General features: G+C 39.0%; 3 protein-coding genes across 3 annotated transcripts; 2 read left to right on the top strand and 1 right to left on the bottom strand.

Moving 5' to 3' along the window:
• The first annotated feature begins 328 nt into the window (after window positions 1–328).
• LOC119909487 lies at window positions 329–17,586 on the top strand. Its single transcript, XM_038727733.1, has 7 exons — window positions 329–760; window positions 2,841–2,937; window positions 6,581–6,669; window positions 7,888–7,966; window positions 15,236–15,383; window positions 15,908–15,980; window positions 16,285–17,586. The coding sequence occupies exons 1-7, from the start codon at window positions 491–493 to the stop codon at window positions 17,584–17,586; spliced, it is 2,058 nt and encodes a 685-aa protein (XP_038583661.1). The 5' UTR covers window positions 329–490.
• Window positions 8,458–12,222, bottom strand: gpr31 (G protein-coupled receptor 31). The gene is made up of 2 exons (XM_038727262.1): window positions 11,380–12,222; window positions 8,458–10,788 (listed from the first exon to the last, which is right to left on the bottom strand). The coding sequence occupies exons 1-2, from the start codon at window positions 11,914–11,916 to the stop codon at window positions 10,396–10,398; spliced, it is 930 nt and encodes a 309-aa protein (XP_038583190.1). The 5' UTR covers window positions 11,917–12,222; the 3' UTR covers window positions 8,458–10,395.
• Window positions 17,583–27,739, top strand: si:ch211-140l13.3. The gene is made up of 8 exons (XM_038727732.1): window positions 17,583–17,697; window positions 19,154–19,253; window positions 19,938–20,067; window positions 23,726–23,929; window positions 24,983–25,123; window positions 25,274–25,358; window positions 26,700–26,820; window positions 27,208–27,739. The coding sequence occupies exons 1-8, from the start codon at window positions 17,583–17,585 to the stop codon at window positions 27,389–27,391; spliced, it is 1,080 nt and encodes a 359-aa protein (XP_038583660.1). The 3' UTR covers window positions 27,392–27,739.

Below are 27,739 nucleotides of genomic sequence, written 5' to 3'. Positions count from 1 at the left end.
ATGTCACTTGGACTCAGATATACCCATTTGACTATCCATCATTATAATGTATATATGCTATCAAGCAGGAGTCTTCTGTCAATATTTTAAAATACACAACTCAAGTTTCAGTTTTTCCATAAGACTAAAGAAAGAACCCTAACTGTGGGAAAAAATCAAGGAGTTAAAGAAAGGCTAGCAAGGAGAGGAGGTAGGGCTGTAGTTCTCTAGGCCTATATCTTAATTTTAGTGTAACACATTAAGTAATGAATTAGGCTTAAGGGTCTGCATTAATTATTAGCATATATATTCCCACTACCAGTTGCTTTGTCCCGCTTTTGAGAGTGATTCTCAAACACAAACAAATATTGTTTCAGGCACAGGGTGGCACTGTGGCATTTTTATATTAATTATAATCCATTTGTACATTTTTTTGTAGCTGGCGATTTTCCGATGAAGACAAGCTCGGTACAAAGGAGTTGTGTATAGGTTGAGTGAGTATCGTCCAACAATGTCTGCTGAAATACCCATGGAGAGACTGTACCATAGAACGTGCACAGACTCAAATCAGTCAGTTCAGTCTCCTGCACATATCCCACCTACTGGAATCAGCAGGGTTGAGCACCAAGAGGGTAGACTCGGTTTGCTGGCCTTACAGGGTGAACCAGTGGTTGGCAAGACTCACCCTACCTTCTCCTCTCTTCTGAGCCTCGATGATGCTATCCCCACTGGACAATACCAGCCAGATGCCTTTCAGGCCGGTAATCAGACTATGCAACAAGTAAGTGTGACATTTCTGTATTATACAAACTGTCAATGATCAAATGAAAAGTACAAAATATGTTCATTCAGTAAAATTGGTTATTGACTTACAATGGACTTTGAAAACAGTGTCAGTTTCTCAGAATCGATACAGAAGAAATCAACTGCAGAAGAAGCAAACAACTACTGTATTTCTTAACAACATTAACCTCATTAAACCAGAATGCCTTCCAGCCAAAACACGTTAGACACACACATCTTATCACAGCAGGTCCTTGCATGTACAGTGAGGAAAATAAGTATTTGAACACCCTGCTATTTTGCAAGTTCTCCCACTCAGAAATCATGGAGGGGTCTGAAATTGTCATCGTAGGTGCATGTCCACTGTGAGAGACATAATCTAAAAAAAAAATCCAGAAATCACAATGTATGATTTTTTAACCATTTATTTGTATGATACAGCTGCAAATAAGTATTTGAACATCTGTCTATCAGCTAGAATTCTGACTCTCAAAGACCTGTTAGTCTGCCTTCAAAATGTCCACCTCCACTCCATTTATTATCCTAAATTAGATGCACCTGTTTGAGGTCGTTAGCTGCATAAAGACACCTGTCCACCCCATACAATCAGTAAGAATCCAACTACTAACATGGCCAAGACCAAAGAGCTGTCCAAAGACACTAGAGACAAAATCGTACGCCTCCACAAGGCTGGAAAGGGCTACGGGGAAATTGCCAAGCAGCTTGGTGAAGAAAGGTCCACTGTTGGAGCAATCATTAGAAAATGGAAGAAGCTAAACATGACTGTCAATCTCCCTCGGACTGGGGCTCCATGCAAGATCTCACCTCGTGGGGTCTCAATGATCCTAAGAACGGTGAGAAATCAGCCCAGAACTACACGGGAGGAGCTGGTCAATGACCTGAAAAGAGCTGGGACCACCGTTTCCAAGGTTACTGTTAGTAATACACTAAGACGTCATGGTTTGAAATCACGCATGGCACGGAAGGTTCCCCTGCTTAAACCAGCACATGTCAAGGCCCGTCTTCAGTTTGCCAATGACCATTTGGATGATCCAGAGGAGTCATGGGAGAAAGTCATGTGGTCAGATGAGACCAAAATAGAACTTTTTGGTCATAATTCCACTAACCGTGTTTGGAGGAAGAAGAATGATGAGTACCATCCCAAGAACACCATCCCTACTGTGAAGCATGGGGGTGGTAGCATGGTGCTTTGGGGGTGTTTTTCTGCACATGGGACAGGGCGACTGCACTGTATTAAGGAGAGGATGACCGGGGCCATGTATTGCAAGATTTTGGGGAACAACCTCCTTCCCTCAGTTAGAGCATTGAAGATGGGTCGAGGCTGGGTCTTCTAACCCTAACCCTAACCCGAAGCACACAGCCAGGATAACCAAGGAGTGGCTCTGTAAGAAGCATATCAAGGTTCTGGCGTGGCCTAGCCAGTCTCCAGACCTAAACCCAATAGAGAATCTTTGGAGGGAGCTCAAACTCCGTGTTTCTCAGCGACAGCCCAGAAACCTGACTGATCTAGAGAAGATCTGTGTGGAGGAGTGGGCCAAAATCCCTCCTGCAGTGTGTGCAAACCTGGTGAAAAACTACAGGAAACGTTTGACCTCTGTAATTGCAAACAAAGGCTACTGTACCAAATATTAACATTGATTTTCTCAGGTGTTCAAATACTTAGTTCCAGCTGTATCATACAAATAAATAGTTTAAAAAAAAATCATACATTGTGATTTCTGGATTAATTTTTTTTAGATTATGTCTCTCACAGTGGACATGCACCTACGATGACAATTTCAGACCCCTCCATGATTTCTAAGTGGGAGAACTTGCAAAATAGCAGGGTGTTCAAATACTTATTTTCCTCACTGTAGATACTGGTCACTCTGTGTAAACCAGCACATGCTCTCTCTTTATGCATGTGCATATATCCACAGGAGTCCACTGAACATCAAACATTGATTGATACTGACAATACTGCTCCATGTAATCGGGCATGTTCACTTTTAGTTCAATTCTACTTGCCACTAGGCAGCAGTAGAACATCAGATTATTGTTTAATTGTCCGTCGGCAGGCTCCAGATCATCCATGTGAGGTGGTTCAGCAGCAAATTGAGCAGATCCACATGGTGCTACAGGAGCAGGGTAGACTGCTGACTCTACTTGGAACAGGTCTGTGTTGAACAGTACACATTGCTGTTAAGGCTAGAAAAGAAGAAAGGATTTTCTCATTAAAAGCCCAGGATGGCTCCTTGCATTTTATCTAGTTAGTTGGAACATCTGGTAGTGACATTTAAAAAAAAAAAATAATTATGGCACACTTGCAAATGCTGCAGCCTTTTTAGTTTCTGACGTGTATGCCTAGAAAATGTAGGTGTTGTGTTTTAATTGTTTTGCATTTGCCAAATAAAATAAATCTATGATCCACAGTTTTATAACCGGCAAATGTGTTTACAATTTAGCCTATAATGTGTTCTTTACAATTTTATATTTAACAAAACAAAAGTGTTGCTCACTTGTTGAATTTAGAAGAACTAACAGCCAGTGCAACACACAACTAACCACAACTAATTTCCAACAAACTCAAATCTTAACACACAGAGCAGATTCAGTTAGGATAAATCTATAATAAATGTTTCTCTTTCTATCCTATCCACTTATCTTAATGAGATAAATCCTTTAAAACTGCTTTCAGTCTGAAGACTGTTGAGACATTAAACCATTACAGACTTTATAAAAGCAGACAGAGTATGGCATGGATTTGTTTGTCTTTGTATTAATACTTTTCTCTGTTGTTTTTGCTGCTGCCATGATATTCCTGCTCTGAGGCTGCTAGTCTCAACTTGACAGCCACCACCAGCTTTCCTGTTGCGACAAACGGCAATCTCCGGAGCTGAAAATTAAGCCAACGTGGAAATGGCAAAAACTGCACTTCAAATGGCCACTTAAAGATGGCTCCAAAATTGAGTCAATCCCCGTAGACCCCCCATGTTAAAATGGCCAACTTTACAGCAAAGATAAACATGTTTACAGCCTGGTATGAAAAAAAGGTTTTGGTCTCTAGATAATTTTCCCCTTCATGACAACTTCGTTAGGGTGAGTTTCTATATAACTCACCCATTTAAATGATATTAAGGCTCAAAGTTATGCATAATTAAGGACGTGGCCACTTTGAGTGACAGGTGGGTGTCCTCTCAGGTGGCTAGCAGCTGGATGATTTCCTCAGCACCTACTCTGCTCCCATTTTTGGATTAGCCAGAGTCAGGCACTGCCAAGACCACCCACATGTAGCTTCACAATGGCTCTTCGGAAACCTATAGGTGACGTCATGGACACCACCACCATGTTTCAAAGAGTCCCACACAGCCTGCCCAGAGCAAAGGCTACATGACTCAAAATATTCCAAACATGATAAAAATCTCATCTTTGTCTAAATGAATGGCTAATGCATACACAGGATCTCCGTGGGCTGTTTCAGTTTGTTGTATGCGGGCTATTGCAGATAACTGATATGTTCAGTTAAGTGTGACTGGAGTTTTTACCAACAGAGTGCAAATACAACCTGAACAAACTGTAGAACCAAAGGGGTTGAAAATTGAGCCTGAAGAGGCCGAACAAGAAGGTCAACATTTAGACATGGTACAACAGGGATGTGGAGGTTTTTTCTTTTTGTACATGTTTGGTATAGTGTTGCATCATTAGAAAAAGAAGAGGGTGTAGTGTTTGTTGAACAAACACTTTGTTTATTTAAAAGATCCAGACAGACATGAAACATCTTACGTACGTTTCATACCACAGTATACCGTGAAACTGCTGCAACCCTTTTTTGAGTAATGTTAGAAAACATAGTGGCGTTCACAATAGCTTGCACTGAAGGAAAACCCCAGTGAGGACAGGTACTTACTTACTACAGCTACTTTGAAGTACTGATGATGAACACAAATATAGAGTTTACTTTGTGATGAATGAGAACTATGGAAACACTGTGAGGGTAAACATGCTGTACAGCATGTTGGGTTTTTCTACACTGTACTGCTGAGTACTTTGTAGTTATTGCAGATGCCAGCATGTTCAGTAAAATGCAATTGTCAAATCCTAATAAATTAAAATGCCTTAAAATTAAAAAAAGTCCTGTGATTTTGCATACTGTTACATTAGATCAGGTGGCTGCCACATAATATGAAGCCATATGAGTGGACTAGTATCTCAGTTTTACACAAGTCCTGGTTAATCCACTGTACACCCACACTAGTGTTTGCAGTTATTATGACTGAACAACCCTCTTCACAGGATTGTATGCTGTGTTCAGACTGTGCCTAACTGACACCTCCCTGACTTCTTCATTGACCTCTCGTACTACTTTCTTTTGTTGCACCTATTTATTCTGTGTACTTGAAAGCAGCTTTTAACTTACAAGTTTTATATAACACAGTATTGAGCACATATCAGTATGGATTTCTCTTTGAAATAGTTCTTGAAACATTCTAAAGAAGATTAGATCAATAGATTATATTATATTGAAAACCTCTGTCCTTTATGCATTTGATTCATAATCTCAACATGATGTCGTGTTTTACAGGGATTGTTCATTCCACAACCTAAACACAAACAAGCGTGGTCGACTTATTTAAATCCAACCTTTTGGATTTGTACTCGTGTTATATGCGTGCAGAAGAAGCTTGTGACAGGTGGATCAACATTTAAATATTTTGTTTCTCTGAAGTCAAACATCAGGTTACATACTAATAATTTAAACACCTTTGACATAAACTTGAATTGCTTTAAAGCTGTGCACTTACTAGCAGACTTTCCTACAAGTGAAATCTGCTAGCATGACCCTTTGTCCCAGGCATGATGTCATATTGCACAAAAGAACTTCTACAACCGAACACATGTATAGATAGAGTTTATTTAGACATATTTTAATTGGGTAAGAAAAATAAAGCATTGCAGAAAATATCACAAATATCCGGTCAGAACGTGTGTGTTGTTTACACTCAAATGTAGCGCTTGGCATCCTAGTTACTTGCTTTGTGGGATTGCTTTACATAATGCTCACAATATTATGTTAAATGTACTTTCTAGTATTCCGACCACTCAAAGTGCTTTACACTACAAGTCAGCATTCACCCCATTCATCACGCATTCATACACTGATGGCAGAAGCTACCATGCAAGGTGCCAGATAATTACTGACACACACTTACATGCCATTAGAAACAATTTGGGGGAAGCTGGGGATTGAACGGCCGATCTTCTGATTAGTGAGCCACTGTCAAAACTCTTTAAACTCAACCTTGAGCAAACTGTGGGCTTGTGCAACAGACGGATTAGCTGATGTTGAAAGGAGAACCGTGCAGACTCAACTACTGTGTGCATGGTTGGCATTAAGAGAAAATGTGTCTTGCATGATGCAGGTACATACAGAGCTGTCAATGCTGTATCTCTGATCAGATAAGATGCTTAACAACTTTTATTAGAATGCATCAGATGTTAATAGTAAGCCACTGACATGTTTTGTTAAAACATGGACATCTTGCTTGTTTTTTAAATACCTTTTATAAAGCATCAGTAATGGTGACGATAGTATTCACATACTCAGTTGTTTACTTTGTCAGCAGTTAGATTTCTCTCTTAACCTGTTTATTATAGTCGGTGTCGGTGGAAATGAGCATTTCTGGGCAGTGGTTTGGACTCTTGTGCTTGTATTTCCTCCCACACAAAGTAGGTCTTAGACATGAAACATCTTATTTGACAATCTTATCTGTCTCTCTCTCCTACTCTCTCTTCTACACTCTCTTTATCTCTGTCTCAGTCTCTCTTGAAGGTCTGATGTTTCCTGCCTGTGTTCCCTTGCGTTGGATTAGCTTGCCACCTGCCCAGACTGTCAAGAGTGCTGAGAAGGTCTGTACTTTATAACTGGTAACATATATAAAATATATAATACAATAGATATAAATATATAATATAATATATTGAAAATGGTTTGGGCTTTAGGATTTTAGAGAGGAACAGTATGTTTTTCCTCCATGGTTCTCTCTCACTGCTCTTATCAAGCAGACACACTGAGTTAAACTTAAGAGCCAGATATGCTTCTAGGGAGTGGGTAAAGACCAAACCAGAAGCTGATAATACAGTATGCCAGGTCTGTCGTCTGTCAGCTCGTTTTGTAGATCTTGAGAAGTACCAATGTGGCCTAAAATTCAACCAGTGAAAAAACATACTTACCAGAAAAGTTTAATAATGATGACGTGTCATTCCTTCTCGAATCTTCGTCAAGTCCGAATGTTTGAAAAATGGAAACCACACCCACAATTATATTACATGCACACCAAAAGGCTGACAAGCTCTATGTGGGCAGGTGTGGTTGACCAGTAATACAAATAGTAATACAAAAGCCATACTTAAGAATATCAACATATATAAATATATATCATTTATTTTATCAGATCCGTCATCCCATATATCAGAATCTACATCACCTTGCAAAATATGTTGTATTAAGTTAGAGAGGAAATCTCATATTCATGTACAGAAATTGGTTCTTGTCCCCTTTTCATGAAAGATTGGCTCGATCAAATCATAATAAAAGACAAAAGCCAACCTGCTGTATTATATAAACAGTACTGTGCAAAAGTTGTAGGCAGTTGTGGAAAATGCTGTAAAGTAGCAATGCTTTCAAAGATAAGACCTATTAATAGAATATATTTATTATAAATGTATTCATTTAACAAATAGCAAGATGTGTTATTGCAAGAGAAAATGTTGAAATGTTGATCTCTTCTGCTGACCTCTGGGTGTGAGAGTCTGGACTGTGAAAATATAAAAGCTTTGTCTTTGGAGTAAGAGGGTATTTAAATTGCCATTTATCTTTTGTTTTTAGTTTTGCAAAGTTCTTAAATATTGGCCCAAAACATTGTTTTTTGGCAGCTTCAGTAGTGTTAACAGTATCAACTTTCGTAATTGTATCAATATATCACTCTCTGCTGTCTACTTGAATCCCTGCCGAAATGTCTTATCGCTTTGTCAAAGCACTTTGTAAACTTATTATTATTATGTCTTCTTTTTCATGCTTCCCTGTCCTGTCTTTCCATCTTCTTTGGGCTTGTGTGTGGCCCACAGCTCCCAGTTTTCCCCGTATCATCTCCATCAGATCAAAGGAGGCCTGAAAACCATCCTGTCCCCAGATGTCCCGGCCAGGGTAAGAACCAGCTACTGGCTCGCAACACTGGTTATGCTGAAAGACTCGAACTGGCAAACTGATATGAACGGGCTGAAAGCAAATAGATCATATATTGAATTTTAAGTAAAATTTAGAAGTAAAAATCCGAATGCTGTTGTACCAAAATCACAATTTTTCAATTTAAATTTCACTGGATTACAATTTTATATCCAGTGTACTGTTTCACTGTAATACAGACAAAATAAAAACATCAAGTTAAGTTCAATAATAGAATTTATATTTTTCACACTTTGCCTGGAAGTCCCAACTCAATCAGAAAGACACAGACTACAGTGACAAAACAGATCATGCTAATAATTATTTTCAGTGTTTCAAACATTTACCTCTTTCATATAATTTGGAGACACAAATGTACATCCCAGAGCTTTGTCACTTTAAGACTGGCGTCAGCAATTTGTTCCTGAGACTGTTTTCCCTCCTTCTATTAATGGAGCTTTTCAGACACAATAGAACCAGTACTCGAAGCCACACCCACTCTTTATTCCAGTTTCAGGATTGCTTAAATGCATGTTGACTCATAACTCAACTTCATGGGAATGTTTGTGTGACAGCAGCTTTAAGTTTTAAGTTCATATATCAACATAATTCAGACCTGAAGTAAGATGAAGGATCAGTCAGCAGAAATGTACTCAAAGTTAAAAATATATTTACAAATTCGCATATTGCAGCAGTAGTAAAAACATGTAAAGATAAGGCAAGAATTTTCACATTGTCACGTGTAAAACAGTGTAATAACATGTTGTGTCAGTCTCTGGATGTGATCCCTGCTCTATTATGTATTTCCGTTACAAAATACAGTTCTGTTGACAACTTCACTCAACAGGGTGACAAATGGTTGTCATGTCTTTGAAAAATGATGTACAATGTAAAAAATGTACAATATATTAGGACCATAGTTACAGGAACACATTATGTAAATGACACATATATAAGTAATCATAATTCAGAAGATGTTTGCACCCATAATTCTTAATTTTATAGATAAACTGAATCTGTATTTGTATAATTTGGGACAGTAAATGAGAGATATTGAAAGCCACAAAGAGTTCACGCCCTACTTGTAATTTTGCTGATTGGTACATTTACAGATATGTTGTATAAGTATGCTTTTATACTTTATCAATGTGGATACAAAATTAAAGAACAAGAATGAAGCATGTGTACTGACTGATTTATACTGTGAACACATGAAAATGTGTAAATACAAATCCACACAACTGACTGACAAAAACACCACTGCAGGGTGTTTAAATTGTGTTTGCTTGTAAACTCTGACACACTCTTATTTAAGGGCATACTATATATAAGCCGTGTGTGTGTTCCTCTATTGACTCAGTAAAGATCTGCAGTGTTTCCATACACTGTTACACATTGTCAGTTGTGTGGATGTGACATTTACAGAGCCAAATATTGTCGCTGACATTTTCACATGATGTGCATATCCACAATTGTTTGCTTGTTTGTGATTCTGAAGTCAGTACGCATCAGTCTTCTTTTTAATCTTGTATCCATGTTAATAAAGGCTTTTAAATCTACAACAAACCTTATATTTGTTTGTTTCTTGATTCACTCAGCTGCTTTTTCCCTCAAACTCATTCCTCAGTTGTTTCCCCATCAAGAAAGTTGCCTAATATTTCACAGAACAAATGTCTCATTGCATTATTACAGTGCTTCACCATTTCAAAGAATATTATGACAAATACAAAGCAGTGACGTATTTTGTGAGACACAATGATGCATCTTCAACAAACAGCTCATCAACACACAGATGAGTAAATTCACATGTAATTAAACCCACAAGCACCAGACCCAGCTGGTAACAAGCGGTCTGGACCAGCAGCACACAGATTTTACTGACACCTGGTAGTAAATAAAATGTATTTTTAAGACTTAAAGTTCTATTAGTAAATACTGTCTTTGACTTCTGTAAAATCTCATTTCTCACCATCTACAGCTAATGCTAATATTTTTTGACTGTGGTAGATTAGATTAATTGTTGTGTGAGGTTGTTATGGTTGGTATTATTATTCCTGTTCTTTTTAACATCCCAAACATGAAAGGACGTTTTCATTGACGTGGGGCATTCCCCTCAAAAAGGGGCATTTCACTTGCCACAAAAATCTATTTCTATTTAAAAACCAATAGAAAATAGAAACTTAAATAGTTACTGTGCTGTCTTGATAAATAGATGACCTTCAGAGTCCTCTTTTATAAAGTAGGCACACACTCAGTCTCAGGTAGTATCCTGTTGGATAGTACAGGTGTCACCACACAGAGAAACCACACCTTGTACAGTAGCTGTCCATCCTCAGTTTTCTATGAATTTCAAATGACATTGGTTGATGTGATGTGTTTCCTGTTGAACTGTCCAACGGCACTGAACCGTCTTACCCTAAGAACGGGAAATAACTGGAGAGATAAAGAGCTTTAAACTTGGTGCTACAGAAGCAGTAGACAAACGGATCCAGCAGACAGTCAATGAAGGAGAGGACCAGGAGGCCGTCATAGGCCGCAGCAGCAGTCTCCCTGTAGGGTTCACTCCAGCTTTGGACCCCGGCTGTCAGCAGAACCATCCTGGCTATGGCGCAGGGGAGGAAGCACACGGAGAACAACACAATGACAGCGATCACCAGAAAGACTGCTCTCTTCAACTTGGTCTTATTCCCGACTGTTTTCTTCCTGAGCCGGATGACAATGTGCACTGTGCAGTAGACCAGGATGGTGAAGGGGATGAGAATCTGGGTGAAGAAGACCACTTCTCGTATAATGTCCACCGCATCCTTAAATCAGAAAAGGGATGAAATTAATTGTAATATAGAGCAACAACAAATTCTCATTACAAAAAAATCATATTGACAATTATTGCAATTATGATAAGAGTCATGATTTTAGTGGTAGTGTTCATTTTTGCCTTTCATTTTAACCTTTTGCACTAACCGTACAACTCACATATTCCTACTCATAAGCCCAACTGCCCTTTGCACTGTATTACACCGCAGTGTGAAGTTTGCCTTCAGTCTGACTCGCAACTTTCGGACCCAAACAGCTGTTCTGCGGCACGATTTCAGTGCGTGCTTATGCAGTTGGGCTTTTGCATAGGAATATGTGATGTGAGGTTAGTGACAAAGAAAAAGGCTACCCAAACTATCCCTTTAAGTGAGAAGAACATCTGTCATGAATATCTAATAATTATTTATTTATTTTTATATTTAGTAAAGCAGTTCATTACTGAAATGCTTTGTTTATACTTCTCATTCAACTTATCTAATGCAGTATACCAGATCTTTGGGATTGATGCTGAAAACCTTCCTATAACAAACAAAACTTGGAAGATAGATGCACAGTAAAAATATACTCAATTTACACATTACCTTAACCAGGCTTTCAGTTACATCGCTCTTGTGGCTGTTGCAGCAGTCAAAGTCCTTGAGCATGGTGGGAACGGTGAGAGGCAGAAGCAGTACCCAGATGAGGATAGAGATCTGAGGAGATTTCTTGAGATATCTTATGAGATTCGTTCGATTAGGATGTACCACTTTAAAATATCGATCAATGGAAATCACTGTCAGGAAGGCGATGCTGGCTCCTCGGTTTAAAAACAACATGAAGAGCATTGCTTTGCAAACTTTGTAGTTCCCACTCAGCTCTCCTTGGAGGTAATTGTACGTGTTTATGGGCAAATAGAAGAGCAGGAGAATATCAGCCAGCACCAGGTTGAAAAGGAAGATATTGTTGGTGTTAGATTTCCAGAATTTCAGCTTGAATATGAAGAGGTGGAGGACAGATGCGTTCAGAGGCAAAGCCAAAACGATAATCAAAATCATGACAGCAGCATAGAATGTATACAGAGCCTTGTTTGTGGCTTTGCAGTCGTCCAAGGATGTGTAATTAGTCTCATTGGTTGCCATTTCAACTATCAAACTCAAAAGAAAAGCTACAAAAGAAAAATCTGTCTTACAGGCATAGAGCAAAGTGGAAACTGACAAGTTAACCAAGGCTCACCCTACAAAAAACAAATCCTGCCAAACAAGTGTCTTCTGTGTCTTCAGTCTTAATCCTCTTTTAGGTTTTGAATTCTTCATTCAGTCTTCGCGTGTGTCTGGGTTCCAAAGTCATCCTGATTTTATGTCCTGCTTTGTGAGAGTCAGTGCCAGATCTGAAAGTAATTCTCTCAGTGTGCAAAGCAAATGATTGGCAGCTTCTTTGAGTTTGCCTTTCTGTTCAGCCTTTTACTCATAGCTCCGCCTTTTAGCCTGAGGAGGTGAGTCAACAGTTGCTTTTCCGTTTTGTGGCCAAGAATAATAATAATAATAATATCCTTATTTGTAAGGCAGTATGCAGCCCAAAGTGCTTAACAAAACAAGATCAGAATAACAAAAAGTAAGAAAAGCAATATTAAATAGCAAAGGCAATAGAAGCAACAAACAAACAAACAAAGCAAACACAAACAGTTTGACTTAACATAAGCAATTATTTATTTATTACCAGTTAAGTCAACCCAAATTAAAAGCAATGTTAAAAAGATAGTTCGTGACTTTCTTTTTAAACATACCAGGGAGTTTGCTGTTCTAAGATCCAAAGAGAGTGTGTTCCAGCCTGTAACATTTAAAATGCAAATAATTCTTTAGTTTTTTTGGTTTATAATGAAATCTGATCAAAGTTGGAATTTTGTGAGCGTCGAGTGAAGCCCTGACATGCTCCTGTCCAACCAAGTCAAAACAGTCAGATACTGATTACACAGGCTGATATGACCTTTGACAGACATCCAACCATAACATTATGGAAATAAAAACTAAGAAGTGAAGAAGCCTCTTGGGTGGGAGGCGAAACGTCTGCAAGCAACCCCTATGCCCTTTATTTTAACCTATCTTCGGTTATGGAAGCATTTCCCTTTCTTGCACAGCATATTGCCATTTCCTGGACCAAACTAAGAATTAACCATTATACTATTCTAAGGGTTCAGTAAATCACAGACTTACTGTTTCTCATGAATGACAGCTGTGAATGTCTCAGCTCTTTGCTCCCTGGCTCACTGTCACTGTTTAAAACTGTACGTCTCCTATGCAGATGCTAAAAAAATTTTTTAAATGGGATACTAATGGAAAGATTCTCCTTACAGTGTGCAGATGTGGATCCCTGGGAATTGATGATAGATTTACACATAGGCACAAAGAGATAAACATAGTGCTGCTGTCAATGTTTTCTAAGGACAAGTATGGGTTTGCTTGGAATTTTTGTCCTAAGGCAGGAGGATTTCTTTAAAGGGGGAGGAGAGGGGTTATTCCTAGGCCTCACAATCAACTCTGCATGCCTTGACCTCCTTCTCTGCTTCAGCGACAAGACCAGACAACTCTTAAGAGTCAGGAGAAAATTCACAAAGAATGGAATGCTGCTGTTGACAGCACCATGAATTGTGCATCACTTGCCCTGTCTCAAGGTCCCAGTCATAAAACATATTGTGCTAATGATATTACAGGCCAAACACACCAATAAAGTTTTGTAGCTGAGTGCAATTTGCCTTTGTTGTTAAATGTTCCTCTGCAATTTTCTGTAGTGCTCCCAGTAATATTGTACTGAAGGAGCTTATCACACAACATTGTTTAAGCAACATTTGAGTCAGAAAATGTTATAAATGCAGCTGCAAGAACAAAACTTTCCACTCATATCTTAAAATGTTTGATCTGAAAGAGAATGTATTCTGTTAACTCACGTGTGACGAGTGTTTTGTCAGAGTTATTATGATGGGGATGCTGTGGGCTCCCCCTCATCTTTCTGGGCACATCTAGAGATGCTTTTTCTGCACATTGCTGGACTGTGACAGTGTGTAACCATCTTATCCGCTTCTCACACTAGTTTTTATGTTTATTTTCCACTTTCAACTCTCTGAAGCTGCTAATAATTTCACTCTAACTGTGTGTGGCTGTTAGCACTGGTGTTGAATTTAACTTTTTCTTTTGCAATGATGCATAGAAAGGGGGACATTTTTGCACCAAATGTATGCATATTACCTAATCTGAATATGTGCAAATAGCACTGGACCACCGAGAAGCTATTTGCTTGGCAGCACAGTTAGGGGTGCATTTCTCCCTTTGCGGGTACTTTGAGAATTACACAGTTTCTTTTTGTCCTTTTTGTCCTATTTGTGCAGGTGCAAAAGCTGCACAATTCTTGTGAATTTGCTCCTCACACTTTCTGCAGGGACAAATTTTAAAGACATGGAGAGGACATGACCTCCTTGCAGATCTGGTTCAGGATCTAAACGTTGCTTTTACACAAGATTAGCTGAAACCTCAAAGCACCCCCTTCTTCACTTTTTTAAGCGGATCCTTGACCTCCCCTTCCTATCATGCACTGCCTCCTCAGACAATGGTTTGATTATATACTGGATTACTCAGTCAGCTATGCAGGGGATGAAGGACCAGTCTTAGTGTAATTAAATCCCAGCAGTCTGGGTTGCCTGCAGTTTTTGTTGTTTTGCTATCTAGTCATGTGCTTTCATATCTTAATTGGCAAAGTTTACTCATAACACATAAAATGATGATTAGTTTCTTGTCGCTCCAAAAATTGGTTTCTACGGATGCCATTCCAAAGTCTTCATTCTGGTAATAAACAGTGCTTAGATGAAATGACTTGTTTTATAAAGAAATCAACAAAAAGCAGAATATTTATTTTCATGAACACAACATGTAGTGTTTTGACTAACAAGCTTCATTAAAATGGAATATTTCAATGGAATACATATAAACATAGTGTTTACATGTCAGAAACACACAAGTTATGCCAAACATAATAGCAATTATTACCAGGAAAGGAACAGTGATTATTAACCCAATGGATGATGTGATCATGGCTTGTTTATTGTGAGTGTTTGAATCCAGCAGGACTCTGAGAAGTGCTGGTTTTCAGCCTGTTTTCAGCCTGTCAGACAGATTGACAGATTAAAAACCGCTGTACTGAGATTGGCAAGACAACCTGGGACTCAAATAACACTTTCTGTAAAGTTGTATGTGCTGTTATTCTCACAGTGTTGTAGAGTTTTCTCACTTTCATCCAAACTATCTCATAGGAGGCTGAGATGTTTGGCATTCATCCAGTCAAATGCTTTTGGCCTCCAGCTTGCACACAGCGACACTTTCCTTCAACTCCTATCCTGAAGATTCACTCCTTTCTGATGCACCTGCATTACTGAATGTTAAAGTGTGTCCTGCCCTGTTGTCGCCCACTCAGATGTATTTAGATCAACAAAAGATACAGCAGAGCAGAGACACTTACCAGTCAACACATGGACTGACCAGACTGTACACAAAGATGGAAACCAGGACCCAGTCAGTCCCTCTGGAGTGAGGAACACCCTGCCATTTAACCCTGAAGACAGGTACTCAGACTGCTGGCCTACAACTCCAGAGGGGTTTGGGGCGTTGCCTATAAACCTTCTGCACATCTGACATTAAAACATTGTATGCTACTTCTTTGTTGGTTGAACTCTTTGTTGGTTTAACTAATCTAGACTGAATCAAATTATAAACGGAACACTTTTGTTTTTGCCCCCGTTCATCATGAGCTGAACTCAAAGATCTAAGACCTTCTCTATGTACACAAAAGGCCTATTTTGAGTGGCCTTTTATTGTGGCCAGCCTAAGGCACACCTGTGCAATACCCACGCTGTCTGATATGCCACACCTGAGAGGTGGATGGATTATCTCGGCAAAGGAGAAGTGCTCACTAACACAGATTTTGACAGATTTGTGAACAATATTTGAGAGTTCAGCTCATGATGAATGGGGGCAAAAACAAAAGTGTTGCGTTTATAATTTGATTAGTGTATTTTGCTATATTTCTTGTTATTTTCCTTATTTTCCAAACATAATTTTTTTCTGCATGGGTACTAATGCTGATCAGATCTGCTGTGAGGGACAAAGAGGACCTCAAGGAGCTGAAAACTCATGAAATCTCTGAGCCAGTGCAACTGCAGGTATATTTCATAACAGTAGAGCATATACAGTAGTTTACTGAGGCATAGTGTCCTCTAGTTATGTAGGACAATTGGCAGATAGGGCACCACCTAGATGACCTTAAGGTACATAATAAACAAAAAAACACAAAAACATCAAATCACAAAACCTCAAACACTCAAGACAAATGATTTTTTATGAGGTTTTCCTCACAGAGCTAAGACCAAATAATAATATGAATTGGGAAAACTCGAGTTGTAATGAACTGAATGTGAGCATGTATATGTGACTACAATTATTTTTCTTCAATCTTTTTTTTTTCAGAACCTCAGTGGGATGATCAGCTCCACAGAGAGACATTACTTCTTGCGGGAGGGTGAGGGCATATCAAGGACAGACGGAAATAATTTCAAAGTCACTGACCAGCAGGAGGTCCAGCAGAGGGCTTCCCTCAGCCCACAGCAGGCCAGCAGGAAGTTAACCTCTGGCATTCAGAGTAGCTCCTCTGCGCCAACTATGGTCTTTAAAGGCGAAGAATCACAGCTTGAAACCTTCCAGTCTCTGACCTTTCAGCCCGAGCAAAGCCGAGATTTTGGGACTTTACAAGACCCCCGGTGCAGCCAGAGAAACTCCCAAACAGAGTTCCATGCTCAGGCTAAGGTCTTTTCCCTGGTCCGCAGCCAAGAACAATCTTATATGAACGCTTCTCTCATGTCCCAACCTGAAACTGTACATTTTCAAGTAAAAGAGATAACTGATGCAACAACAGATGTAGAAGAAGTGAAGGTTAGCCAATTACAAGAAAGAAACAAGTCCAGAGAGAAATCCCATTTGGAAGAAATAGAGAACAGTGATAACCCTCATTCAAGACAGACAGAATGTAGAACTAATCAACCACTCTCTAAGCTGACTGTTAGCAAGACTTTCAGAGACAAAAACGTGAGACACCAAGAAATGGAAAGCATGGGTGAAACTGCAGGAGAAATTGCTGCTGACGAAGACGGGTTGATAGGTCAGTTTGAATTCACAACACCTCCTACAAAAATGTCTGTAAGCTCATCTGGTGCAACCTCAGGTGAACGACGGGAACAATCCCTGCAGCAGCAGAGCACACCCAAGCATCCCGGCGCTGTGCATCAATCAAACTTAGTCAACGTTTCCCCCACTCTGAGGGACAACAAAGTTTCCCCTTGGGTCTGGAGAAATCAGGAAGTGATTGTTAATTTTAAGACCATAAACGACCACATGGAGAGAGTCTCAAACTTTAACATGGAAACTCTATCCACAGACTGCGATCAAACAAAAACACAATTTCATCTCTGCCGGTGCAGAAAGTCAAGACCAGGAAGCGGCGCAGGCTCAGATTGGGTTGAAGGTCAAAGACAAGCTACAACAACAACAGCGTTTTGTCTTTGTGTGCCAAACAACACAAGTCAAGTCTCAACACCTCTGAAATGCAGTACATTTCCCATGCATTCCACAACAAGAAGCAGTAGCAGTGAGAATGAAGCTAACCCATCCGCCCGGTGTCACCAGTTTCCCAAGCTCCCATCTCATCCTCCCTGCCTTGGCCTCCAGGATTCCCATTTAGAGAATGATCATGCCAGTGAAGCTGAGGAGGGATGATGTTCCCTTTGATCCAGAAACTGAAACAGGACCAGAGTTTTGGATCTGGACCAGAGTCTCAGCAGCAGTCCTTTTCCTCCAGCTCCAACACAGATGATAGAGCCCATGGTGGTAATTTAAAGTATATTTAATAAATATTCAGGTCTGGATTTGATATTTTTGATTCAATCTGCATCTTAAAATTGTAATGTTTTCATTGATCAAAATTTTGTTTTTAGTGCTCTATCCAGGATTCAGTTCTTATTACTAAATAGTTTTTCTTGCTGATTATTGACCATTGGCTTCAAATTTCAAGCACATACAGAACTCAGTTTTCATGAACCACAGTCCAGCAAGGCTTGTCTGGCGCACCTGGGGCGCAATTGGATAAATGGTGGGACCAGAATGCATTAAAGGTCACCATGTTAGAGGCTATGACTATCATGACCAATCACATTCACTCCTTTTTATCCCTTTTAAACACACTACTCTCCCTGTCACCATGCGCTGAAAGTTTGGGAAACTTTTGGTCTCTGAAATGAATATATATGATTCTTTGTAGTAGTTTATTCGTGAGTTTTGTTTAGTATATTTTCAGTTTAGCTTAGCTGTAATGTTAGCGTTCTCTGAAACAGCACTGGATGGCCTACAGCTGTTTCAGATTCACTAAAAAAAACTCCCCATGCAAAGCCTGTTGGAACAGCAGCAACACTTCATGTGGTTGTTGATTGTGCAATGAGCCTAAAGTTAAAGGGAAAATCCTGGATATTTCGACCTGGCATAGTTCTGATAAATATGGCCAATGTGACTATGCGTCATGTTAACTTTGCACTCACCACCACAGACATTCGGGGAAAAAAGGACTTGTGCAAAACTGCGCATTTCGGGACAAACTGCATGAGATTCCTACCGTTTTCCAAATAAACAGATTTTTACATGAATCCTTTCAAACACTTGTCACTGCGTCTGACTGAAAGTAGATAGGAACTATATATCCAGTTCAACTTGCTGGCTGACCTAACTACCCTGCCGTATTCAACATATGGCACAGTCTTAGTGTAGTACTTTAGGAAAAAGTTGTAGATGTGTTGAGTGGAATTCATCAACACTAAGCCTTATGACTGTACCAGCTACTAAAAGGCCACAACATATACTACCGCAAGTGCCATTGGCTGCTGACACCAGAGAAAAGATGCAGGCCTACCTGAACCCCAGTGAGACGGCTCACAGGTCAGCATCTGTTTCAGTGTATTTAGGTCAACATATAAACGCAAATGTACCTATTTACACCCACTTTCTGTAATTTTTTGTGTTTATATCGACAATGCCTTTGGGGAGGGACTATCCATAATTTTGCTGCAAAGACTCCAAAGACAATGAAATACTTTGAGAGAGATCAGGAAAGCTGTGTGATGGAGAGAGGAGGCTATGACGGCAGGCTTTTGGACCTGTGTGTCTGTCTTTAGATGTGGTCAGACAACATATTGTATTATCAAGTGTGTTTCAACCATACAAAACCTCTTAAGTATTCAGGTAATTTCCATAATCATGCCACTGAAATGTCTGTTGTGTATTTTTTAATGTCTAGGATGTCAGAAAATGTTGAAGATACACTCACTGATACCAGAAAGGAAACCAGATGATCCAGATGAAACAAAATTTGCAGCAACACCATGGGGATTTCTCAGGTAAAAATGCTTTTTGGTATTTTGATTGAATTTGCAGAATTTTTTTTTATTCCATCTGCTACTAAAGCAGTTGATCAACAATCTGCCACATCTAAGCAGCACTGCACTGGCCAGGTAATAGGTTAGAGTCATTGCATTCAGTTAAGCGTAATGCCAGTTTTAGCTTTCTTTTTTGTCTTATCATTTTTTCTTTCCTCCTACAGGATGCATGTAAACTAACAGATATGCAAATCTAAATGGCAAAATGTCGCTATACCTTTCTGGCATGTTCCAGTTAGCTTAATTCAGTGTCATAGTATCAGCAAACCAAATCAGTTGTTCAGTTTTACAAGATTATGACAACAGCAATAATTGAGGATGGAGTTTTCTTGAATCTGTAGTCTATGAAAGACCCTGTAGCTTTTTGTGCACCATTTGTTCCCGACTGAAATATTTCTAAACTAATGGAAAGATTGACATGAAATATGGAACAGGAATTCATTTTGCCTCAGAATTGGGGTGATGATTGATGAATTTTAATAACTGGTATATTATATTATTATTATATATGGTATATATGTATATATATGGTTTATATATATATTGTGTGTAGTGCAAATAAGCAAAGATGATGAACGTAGTTAACTGTATACTTACAGTCTTTTTTTATTATTTCTGATATATTACATTACTTTTTGTATGCAGAGAAAGACAGGATCAGAAAGATAAGCTCAAAAGGGGCTGCAAAGGAGATAACATCCTTTCTGACAGTGAAGAGAGTCAGGCCATGAGACATCAACTCAGGCTGCACAAACTGGAATCCAAGGAAGTACAGGTCAGTTTTCGGTGGAGAAAATATGGTTTTGTGCCAGACCAGACATTTTAGGAGTAGATCAATGCTTGGGTTTGATACTATAAAAAATGTGGGGTCCACTCAGTGTTGTCCACATCTGTTATGATGATCGCAATGAGGTAACCTAATGCAACAACATTGCTCTTTCATACTTTTTTAACATTGCTGAAGTTCTTTGGCACAGAGGTAGTATGAGCTACTGTAAATCATGCTGTAGCAGCACACACAATACTTAAATACTTAAGTTCATTGTCGCTTTGAGTCTTTTCGGGGATGTGTTGACACTAATAAAAAGATAAAACGACGCCCATATATCCTTTCAGCTGCACAAATGTTGGTTTGGCAGCCAGTCTACTGCAGCATTGCTTAACAAACTGCTTCAGTGTTTCTCATGACATCATTGGCCTGTTTCACAACACAACCTTTCCTGCTAGTCTGTATACGCATATTTGATGGTTCTCGTGAAATTGCTGTGTAACACTTATTTGTGTCAGAGACATACCTTGATAAGAATTTACTGTATATCTCCTCCTCTCTTTTTAGTGCTCTATCCAGGATTCAGTTCTTATTACTAAATAGTTTTTCATGCTGATTATTGACCATTGGCTTCAAATTTCAAGCACATACAGAACTCAGTTTTCATGAACCACAGTCCAGCAAGGCTTGTCTGGCGCACCTGGGGCGCAATTGGATAAATGGTGGGACCAGAATGCATTAAAGGTAACCATGTTAGAGGCTATGACAATCATGACCAATCACATTCACTCCTTTTTATCCCTTTTAAACACACTACTCTCCCTGTCACCATGCGCTGAAAGTTTTGGAAACTTTTGGTCTCTGAAATGAATATATATGATTCTTTGTAGTAGTTTATTTGTGAGTTTTGTTTAGTATATTTTCAGTTTAGCTTAGCTGTAATGTTAGCGTTCTCTGAAACAGCACTGGATGGCCTACAGCTGTTTCAGATTCACTAAAAAAAAACTCCCCATGCAAAGCCTGTTGGAACAGCAGCAACACTTCATGTGGTTGTTGATTGTGCAATGAGCCTAAAGTTAAAGGGAAAATCCTGGATATTTCGACCTGGCATAGTTCTGATAAATATGGCCAATGTGACTATGCGTCATGTTAACTTTGCACTCACCACCACAGACATTCGGGGAAAAAAGGACTTGTGCAAAACTGCACATTTCGGGACAAACTGCGTGAGATTCCTACCGTTTTCCAAATAAACAGATTTTTACATGAATCCTTTCAAACACTTGTCTCTGCGTCTGACTGAAAGTAGATAGGAACTATATATCCAGTTCAACTTGCTGGCTGACCTAACTACCCTGCCGTATTCAACATATGGCACAGTCCTTAGTGTAGTACTTTAGGAAAAAGTTGTAGATGTGTTGAGTGGAATTCATCAACACTAAGCCTTATGACTGTACCAGCTACTAAAAGGCCACAACATATACTACCGCAAGTGCCATTGGCTGCTGACACCAGAGAAAAGATGCAGGCCTACCTGAACCCCAGTGAGACGGCTCACAGGTCAGCATCTGTTTCAGTGTATTTAGGTCAACATATAAACGCAAATGTACCTATTTACACCCACTTTCTGTAATTTTTTGTGTTTATATCGACAATGCCTTTGGGGAGGGACTATCCATAATTTTGCTGCAAAGACTCCAAAGACAATGAAATACTTTGAGAGAGATCAGGAAAGCTGTGTGATAGTCTGCTAGTCTGTATACGCATATATGATACTTCTCGTGAAATTGCTGTGTAACACTTATTTGTGTCAGAGACATACCTTGATAATAATTTACTGTATATCTCCTCCTCGCCTTCCTGTATTATCTTGAGTCATACTGCCCACTCATGCGGCAGTATGAACTGGTATCACCAGTGTTGTGCATTGTCTTTTGCATTTAGAAGATAACAAGCTGTTTAATACCAGTACTTTAACAATTCTTTCAGGTACCACTTCAGCCTTTTAATACAAGGATTAAGAGTCTGATGAAAATGTGAAACTTGATTTTGCACCTACCTCCACTGGACGACAATATATTGTGTAGCTATAGATGGTTTCATAATCTACGTGCAATTATCTGACTAGTGTTTGTTTGTTTTCTGGATAACTAAAAAGGTGTCTGTTGATCCTCTGTAAATTCATCTGATTATTCACACTGAAAAATGTGTGCACACATATTTTCCTTTAAAGAACTGTGTGTTTTCTCCCTTGGAGCAGACCTGAACGAGTTTGTGCCTGTTTTTCTTAGATGTCATTCATCTGCTTGACAAACTGGAAATAATTATTATTGCCTCTTTGAAACCTAATGTCGGGAGGCGTGGTAAAAGACACTCTAATTTGACAGACACAGAAACTTAATATACCAATGCAGTACTGTAGGTGTTTTCCAAGGACCTTTAGATGATTGCACTCTAAAGTATTCCACAGCAAAGTGGGAAATGGTTTGACTAAAGTATATTCACTAAACATGATTCAGTGTCAGCTTTATCGCCTCCTCTTTTACACTTTATAATGCTAATAATTCTTAATTTTGAATTACAAAGCAACACTTGCTGGGAATAGATTCATGACATGTCACAAGGTCGTGGGAAAAGACAGATCAGTAAGATGTAGAGTTTGTCCTCTTAGATAATCAGCATGTTCACATTTCCCTGAAAAACAAAAACAAAGTTGCCATAAGAAAAATGTATCAGCAATCCAGTTTATAGATACCCCTAGCTACAACTAATGCAGTGGACAACAGTCTGATGTTTGAGAAAGGTGTTTTTTTTACAAGAGAGACCTGGCCAAGGTAGCAGCCATACATAAACACAACATATTAAGATGCTACATACAATCATGACAAAATTCACCAAAAAAAAAAAAACAAAAACAAAAAAAACATCTTTTGTGTTGATATAGTGTTGATTCAACTTTATGGTCATGTCAGAGATGTAGTTTGTGGTGATGTTGAATTGTCATGCGTCACGCAGACAGGTGTGTCTGTTATTCTGTCAACTCTTGTATATTATTGAAGATAGGCTAAATAAAAAACATTTCTCTGTATACCACAATACAGTTCAACAGCACCACAAACTGCATTCTCAAAAATAACCATAAACACGTCTCTATTACAGCAACAACAGTGTCTCAGTCAAAGTGACTAAATCATATAACATATATTTTCACTCTGATTAATTGTAGGTTAGTAGCGCTGCAGCTAATTATATTTTTATTTATATTCTCTCTTTTAAAATGCCAGCATTACTGGATACTATGAATTATATGCTGTATGCTCTGTCGTTTGAATATTTGTCTGACCACGTGATTAGACAAATGAGTAGTTTGGGAAACTTCAGTTTACCCGTACATGGACGGTTTGGGATGACACACCACAGTTTTGTTTTGACTCAAATTATCTTGAAGCTATTGCCTGGTTTCTGATTGAGACTCTTGTCATCATGTGTAATGCAGAGCCGTTAACACATCATGGTGTAAATCTGTGTACACATTTACAAATATATTCCCACTGAGTCAGCACATGAGTCGCATACAGAGCTGCATGCTTTTGAAAAGGGTCACATTGTATGTTTGTATTCTGACTGTTTGTGTGTGTGTGTGTGTGTGTGTGTGTGTGTGCAGGCCCTCAAGCAGCAGATGGAGGCCCTTCAGCAGCAGTTTAAGCAGAGAGAGGGTGAGTGGTCTGTAGTTCGATGCCAGCTGGACCAGCTGATCAGAGAAAACTCTGAGCTGAGGAAGAAACTCACAGTTACACCACAGTGCCGCCCAGTGGACGGCCGATGTACTGCACAAGCCCACACTGCATACCAGGAGGGACGGACAGAGGTAAAATATTCTGTATAATCTTCTTCTCTTCAAGTCACAAATCATATTAATCCTATAAACATGGAATTCCCCTTATTTTAACCTTATTAATAGTTTGTCAAACAACATTTTTCAGTATAATTTTGTCTCTTTCAGTGTGGTTTCATGAAAGCAGATATTGCAATGTCGCAAGCTTTTGTTGTGGAGGAGTGCAATCAATGTAATCGATCTCCATGTAGCAACCCTTTAATAATTACTGGAGAGAGCAGCCAGTAAAGGGTGAGAGCAACACTTGAGATCGATACAAGGTGCTAGTTCACTTTGCTAAAAAGTTTAGACTGACTTGTTGATCCATGACATCAGCACCAATGAGAATTAATTATATTGTTGTTAGACCCAAACACAGAAGATTAACTAAAATAATCAGCACTTTTAATGATTAATTCTAAGAGTATATCTTACAGTAGAGTACCTGTTATTAGTGTCTGTTTCACACTTTACAACTCTACAGAAATTCGAGAGTTCACCTTTGTAAATCCTTTTGGTATCAAATTATTCAAATATATAATACTCTGGTAAGTGGTCTTTTAAGCACCCCGACAATAATTTATGAGGAAAGACAAAAGATGGTGTCAAAGCACTGGCTGACCTCATTACATGTTTGTGCAGTGAAAGTCGATAAGCTCCCCGTGCCAGGTCTGTCACTGCCCAAACTTGATTTTACCATCACAACTTAAAGGGTTGTGTCAAAACAACAGGTTAAGTTAAGTAGTTGAGCTCTGTCAGGGGGATAATATTTCATAGCAAAGTGTGTTGTTGTCCAAAGTGAATTCCAAGCTGATGTGTTATATAAAGAATATATTAACGACAGTAAACGCAAAATAACACAAAATACACAAACAAAATATCTTAAGAAACTTAATTTCTCCATTTAAAATGTACAATTTCCTCAGATAATACCGAAAAAGGCACTTAAACACATCTTCACCTGTTTATGTAGCTTGTAGAAATTAGTCTGAATCACCAGAAACTTTCAATCGAAAACTGTTGACAATTTTGTACCGCTCTTCCGAGATGGAACATCTTCTCTCAGACGGGTGCAGCCTGGAGACTTTCACTAACGGGACAAAGAAAGTAATTTCTGCAGACCAGAAGGCAAAAACAGTCACATTCTTCAATGGAGACATCAAACACATTTTGGAAGATGGGAAAATGGTGAGCTCCTGTACCCTTCTTACCTTTATGTATGTTTAAAAACGTATTGTAGGTTGTATTTTTGCGCTGCTAATTACGCTTGTCGAACAATGATGGTAATATTGGTGTCTTTATTTTTCACCACTAAGATCGTGAACATGTGTGTTACAGGTGTATTACTATGCTGGTTCACAGACAACACATACCACCTACCCAAGTGGTCTGGAGATCCTTCACTTCCCCAACAGGCAGATTGGTAAGAGATGCACATGAGTCAGGGTACTGTTATGTTTTGAGTTTTATATTGTATATGATTTATAGTATATATTTCTCATCTTTAAAGTTTACACAATTTATATTTTTATAATAACAACGTATCAAATGACAATTTGAAACTGAAAACAATGTAAAAACAATTTGCAATTCAGCTCATTGTTTAACTGTCTGGCCCACAACTTTACTCTTTTGGTTTACTGTCATCGCTCTCAGCAGCAGGTAGCTGGCCTGACACAATTAACGACTAGCTGGTGAACATAGTGGGTCATTATGCAGCTAAGAACCGGATATATCCCTCAGGAGTTGGCAGCAACTAAAAACAGAGGAGAGTGAATATTGGAATTGCATTCATCAGGTGGACAGAAACACAACTCCAAATAAATGATTGTTGCTCCATAACTGCTGAATCAGTAAAAAAGCAAGTGTTTGTTAATTAGTTCACCATATCACCTTAAAAGGGATGAAAAGTCAAAGTTGTTTTTGCCCCCCAGTGGCAAAACAAATCAGTTATTGCAGGTTTAAATCTGCTGTTTTTAACACAGTCTGATAACAAAATATTAGACTCTATTGTCCCCAAGGGAAAATTTGTTTTCACAGCACTGTACAGCGTACACTCAGGCACTCAGGCCTTTTCTTTAAGGTGGCTACCCCTGAGGGGATTAGGCTTTTCTTAAAGCGACCCCCCCTGCATCTCAGTGCTCTGTAGCTGCGCAAAGAGGGCAGTGAGGTGAGATTGATTGAGTGGTTATCTCCTGTGATATTGAGGTTGTTTAATTCTGCTAGGTTGGGTTTGGGGAGACCAATTATCGTGGTGGAGGTGTTAGTTATGGGTGTAAGTTTGGCCCGATTAGTAACGGATGTTAAAGAAGCAGGTGGAACAGTATATTAGGATGGGCTGAGCATTGTATTCCCAGAAAAATTTTTCTTTAAAAAAGAAAATACTGAAAAAGCACTTGATACCTGATAGACAACTGAAATTCTGCACAAGAGTATTTATAAATACTTTCACTCATACTTGATTAAATTCTCATTATAAACCTCATTGTATTCATTTCATGTGAAGGAGTTCCCATAGGCAACCAGAGTCTTATTGAATAATAATGCAATACAAACATCAACAATATTATCTAATGTCTATCATACAACTACCCAAAACCCAGATAGTGTTTTTAAATGAACGCTCAGTACAGTGGCCTGATGTATTGACAAACTTAAACTCAGTTTGAACAAATGTTTTTACCCTTTGAACATCTCTAATGGAAAATGGACTCTCTAGTATATGACTACAGCTTCCAGTACATTGTTTCTCCATCCATAACAGAGAAGCGACACCCTGGGGGGAAAAGAGAGATCTTATTTCCAGACCAGACCATCAAGTTTTTGGAGGCTGACGGCAGCGAGAGGACAATCTTCCCTGATGGCACCATCGTTCACCTTTCACCGTGAGACTAAAGTCGCTTCCACATTTCAGGTTTAGCTTCAGGGTGTCTCCAGTGTCAGAAAGACAGTGGGACCAAGGACGACTAGCTGTCATTAAGTTGGCAGCTAACAGATATCCTCATAAATAAATAAACAATATTTGTACACCATGAGGTAACCAGTAGGAGGACAGATGCTTGGAAAAATCATCTTATTCCACTCTGACAGTATCATGTTCTGTAAACTATGAGGTTTACTCTAAGTGAAATATTGTCGATGGATTAAGTTGGTAAAGGCAGACACAATTGAATGAGCATTATGTCTAGATGGGATTTAGTATCGCTTTATGAATTTGTAGTTGCTTGAGATGGAAAATTTCCGTGTGCATTCTGCCTCATCATCTCTTTCAGATCAGGTGAGAAGATGGTCGATTTCCCCAACGGACAGCGAGAGATCCACACTTCCCAGTACAAGAGGAGAGAGGATCCTGATGGGACGGTTAAGACCATCTACCCCGACGGACGACAGGAAACCAAGTACGCGTCAGGCAGAGTACGCATCAAGGACAAAGTAACCATCAGACATCTTAAATGAATGTGTGTGTGTTCTTATATGTAAGTATAAGACAGGGAGTTTTGTTTGTGTGTGTATGTGTTTGGGGAAGTAGATCTGGGAGGGAATAACTTTAATTTATGTTTGAAATAGGCACCAGTACAGTAGTGATCACAGATAGTGGATTAGAGATGTCTTCACGTTGTACACTCAACAATTTGTTTAACTATTTATTTATTATATCTTTTTAAAAGGTAGAGAACTTTTTTGATCTTTAAAATGCCTCTTTATCCTTTCAGATAGGTATATTTTTTATATTCTACTCTGATCCTGAGCCAACAACTGTCATTGATCTTAATGAGTTATCTGATAAACTCTTTGAAAATATCA

Source organism: Micropterus salmoides, unplaced genomic scaffold (assembly GCF_014851395.1).
Source record: "Micropterus salmoides isolate LMB-PRFRI ecotype aquatic unplaced genomic scaffold, ASM1485139v1 Ms_hic_scaffold_18, whole genome shotgun sequence".
NCBI lineage: Eukaryota > Metazoa > Chordata > Actinopteri > Centrarchiformes > Centrarchidae > Micropterus > Micropterus salmoides.
The sequence above is the reverse complement of the archived record's forward strand: the minus strand, read 5'-3'. Positions and strand labels throughout refer to the sequence as shown.

Excerpts from the sequence above, each read along its gene's own strand:
- gpr31 (XM_038727262.1), bottom strand. The coding sequence starts at position 11,916 with ATGGCAACCAATGAGACTAATTACACATCCTTGGACGACTGCAAAGCC. Across the intron at positions 10,789-11,379 it reads TAACTGAAAGCCTGGTTAAG|GATGCGGTGGACATTATACG; the intron begins GTAATGTGTAAA and ends TTCTGATTTAAG.
- LOC119909487 (XM_038727733.1), top strand. The coding sequence starts at position 491 with ATGTCTGCTGAAATACCCATGGAGAGACTGTACCATAGAACGTGCACA. Across the intron at positions 7,967-15,235 it reads CCCCAGATGTCCCGGCCAGG|ATGTATTTAGATCAACAAAA; the intron begins GTAAGAACCAGC and ends TCGCCCACTCAG. Across the intron at positions 15,981-16,284 it reads CTGAGCCAGTGCAACTGCAG|AACCTCAGTGGGATGATCAG; the intron begins GTATATTTCATA and ends TTTTTTTTTCAG.
- si:ch211-140l13.3 (XM_038727732.1), top strand. The coding sequence starts at position 17,583 with ATGATGTTCCCTTTGATCCAGAAACTGAAACAGGACCAGAGTTTTGGA. Across the intron at positions 19,254-19,937 it reads ACACCATGGGGATTTCTCAG|AGAAAGACAGGATCAGAAAG; the intron begins GTAAAAATGCTT and ends TTTTGTATGCAG. Across the intron at positions 25,124-25,273 it reads TTTTGGAAGATGGGAAAATG|GTGTATTACTATGCTGGTTC; the intron begins GTGAGCTCCTGT and ends TGTGTGTTACAG.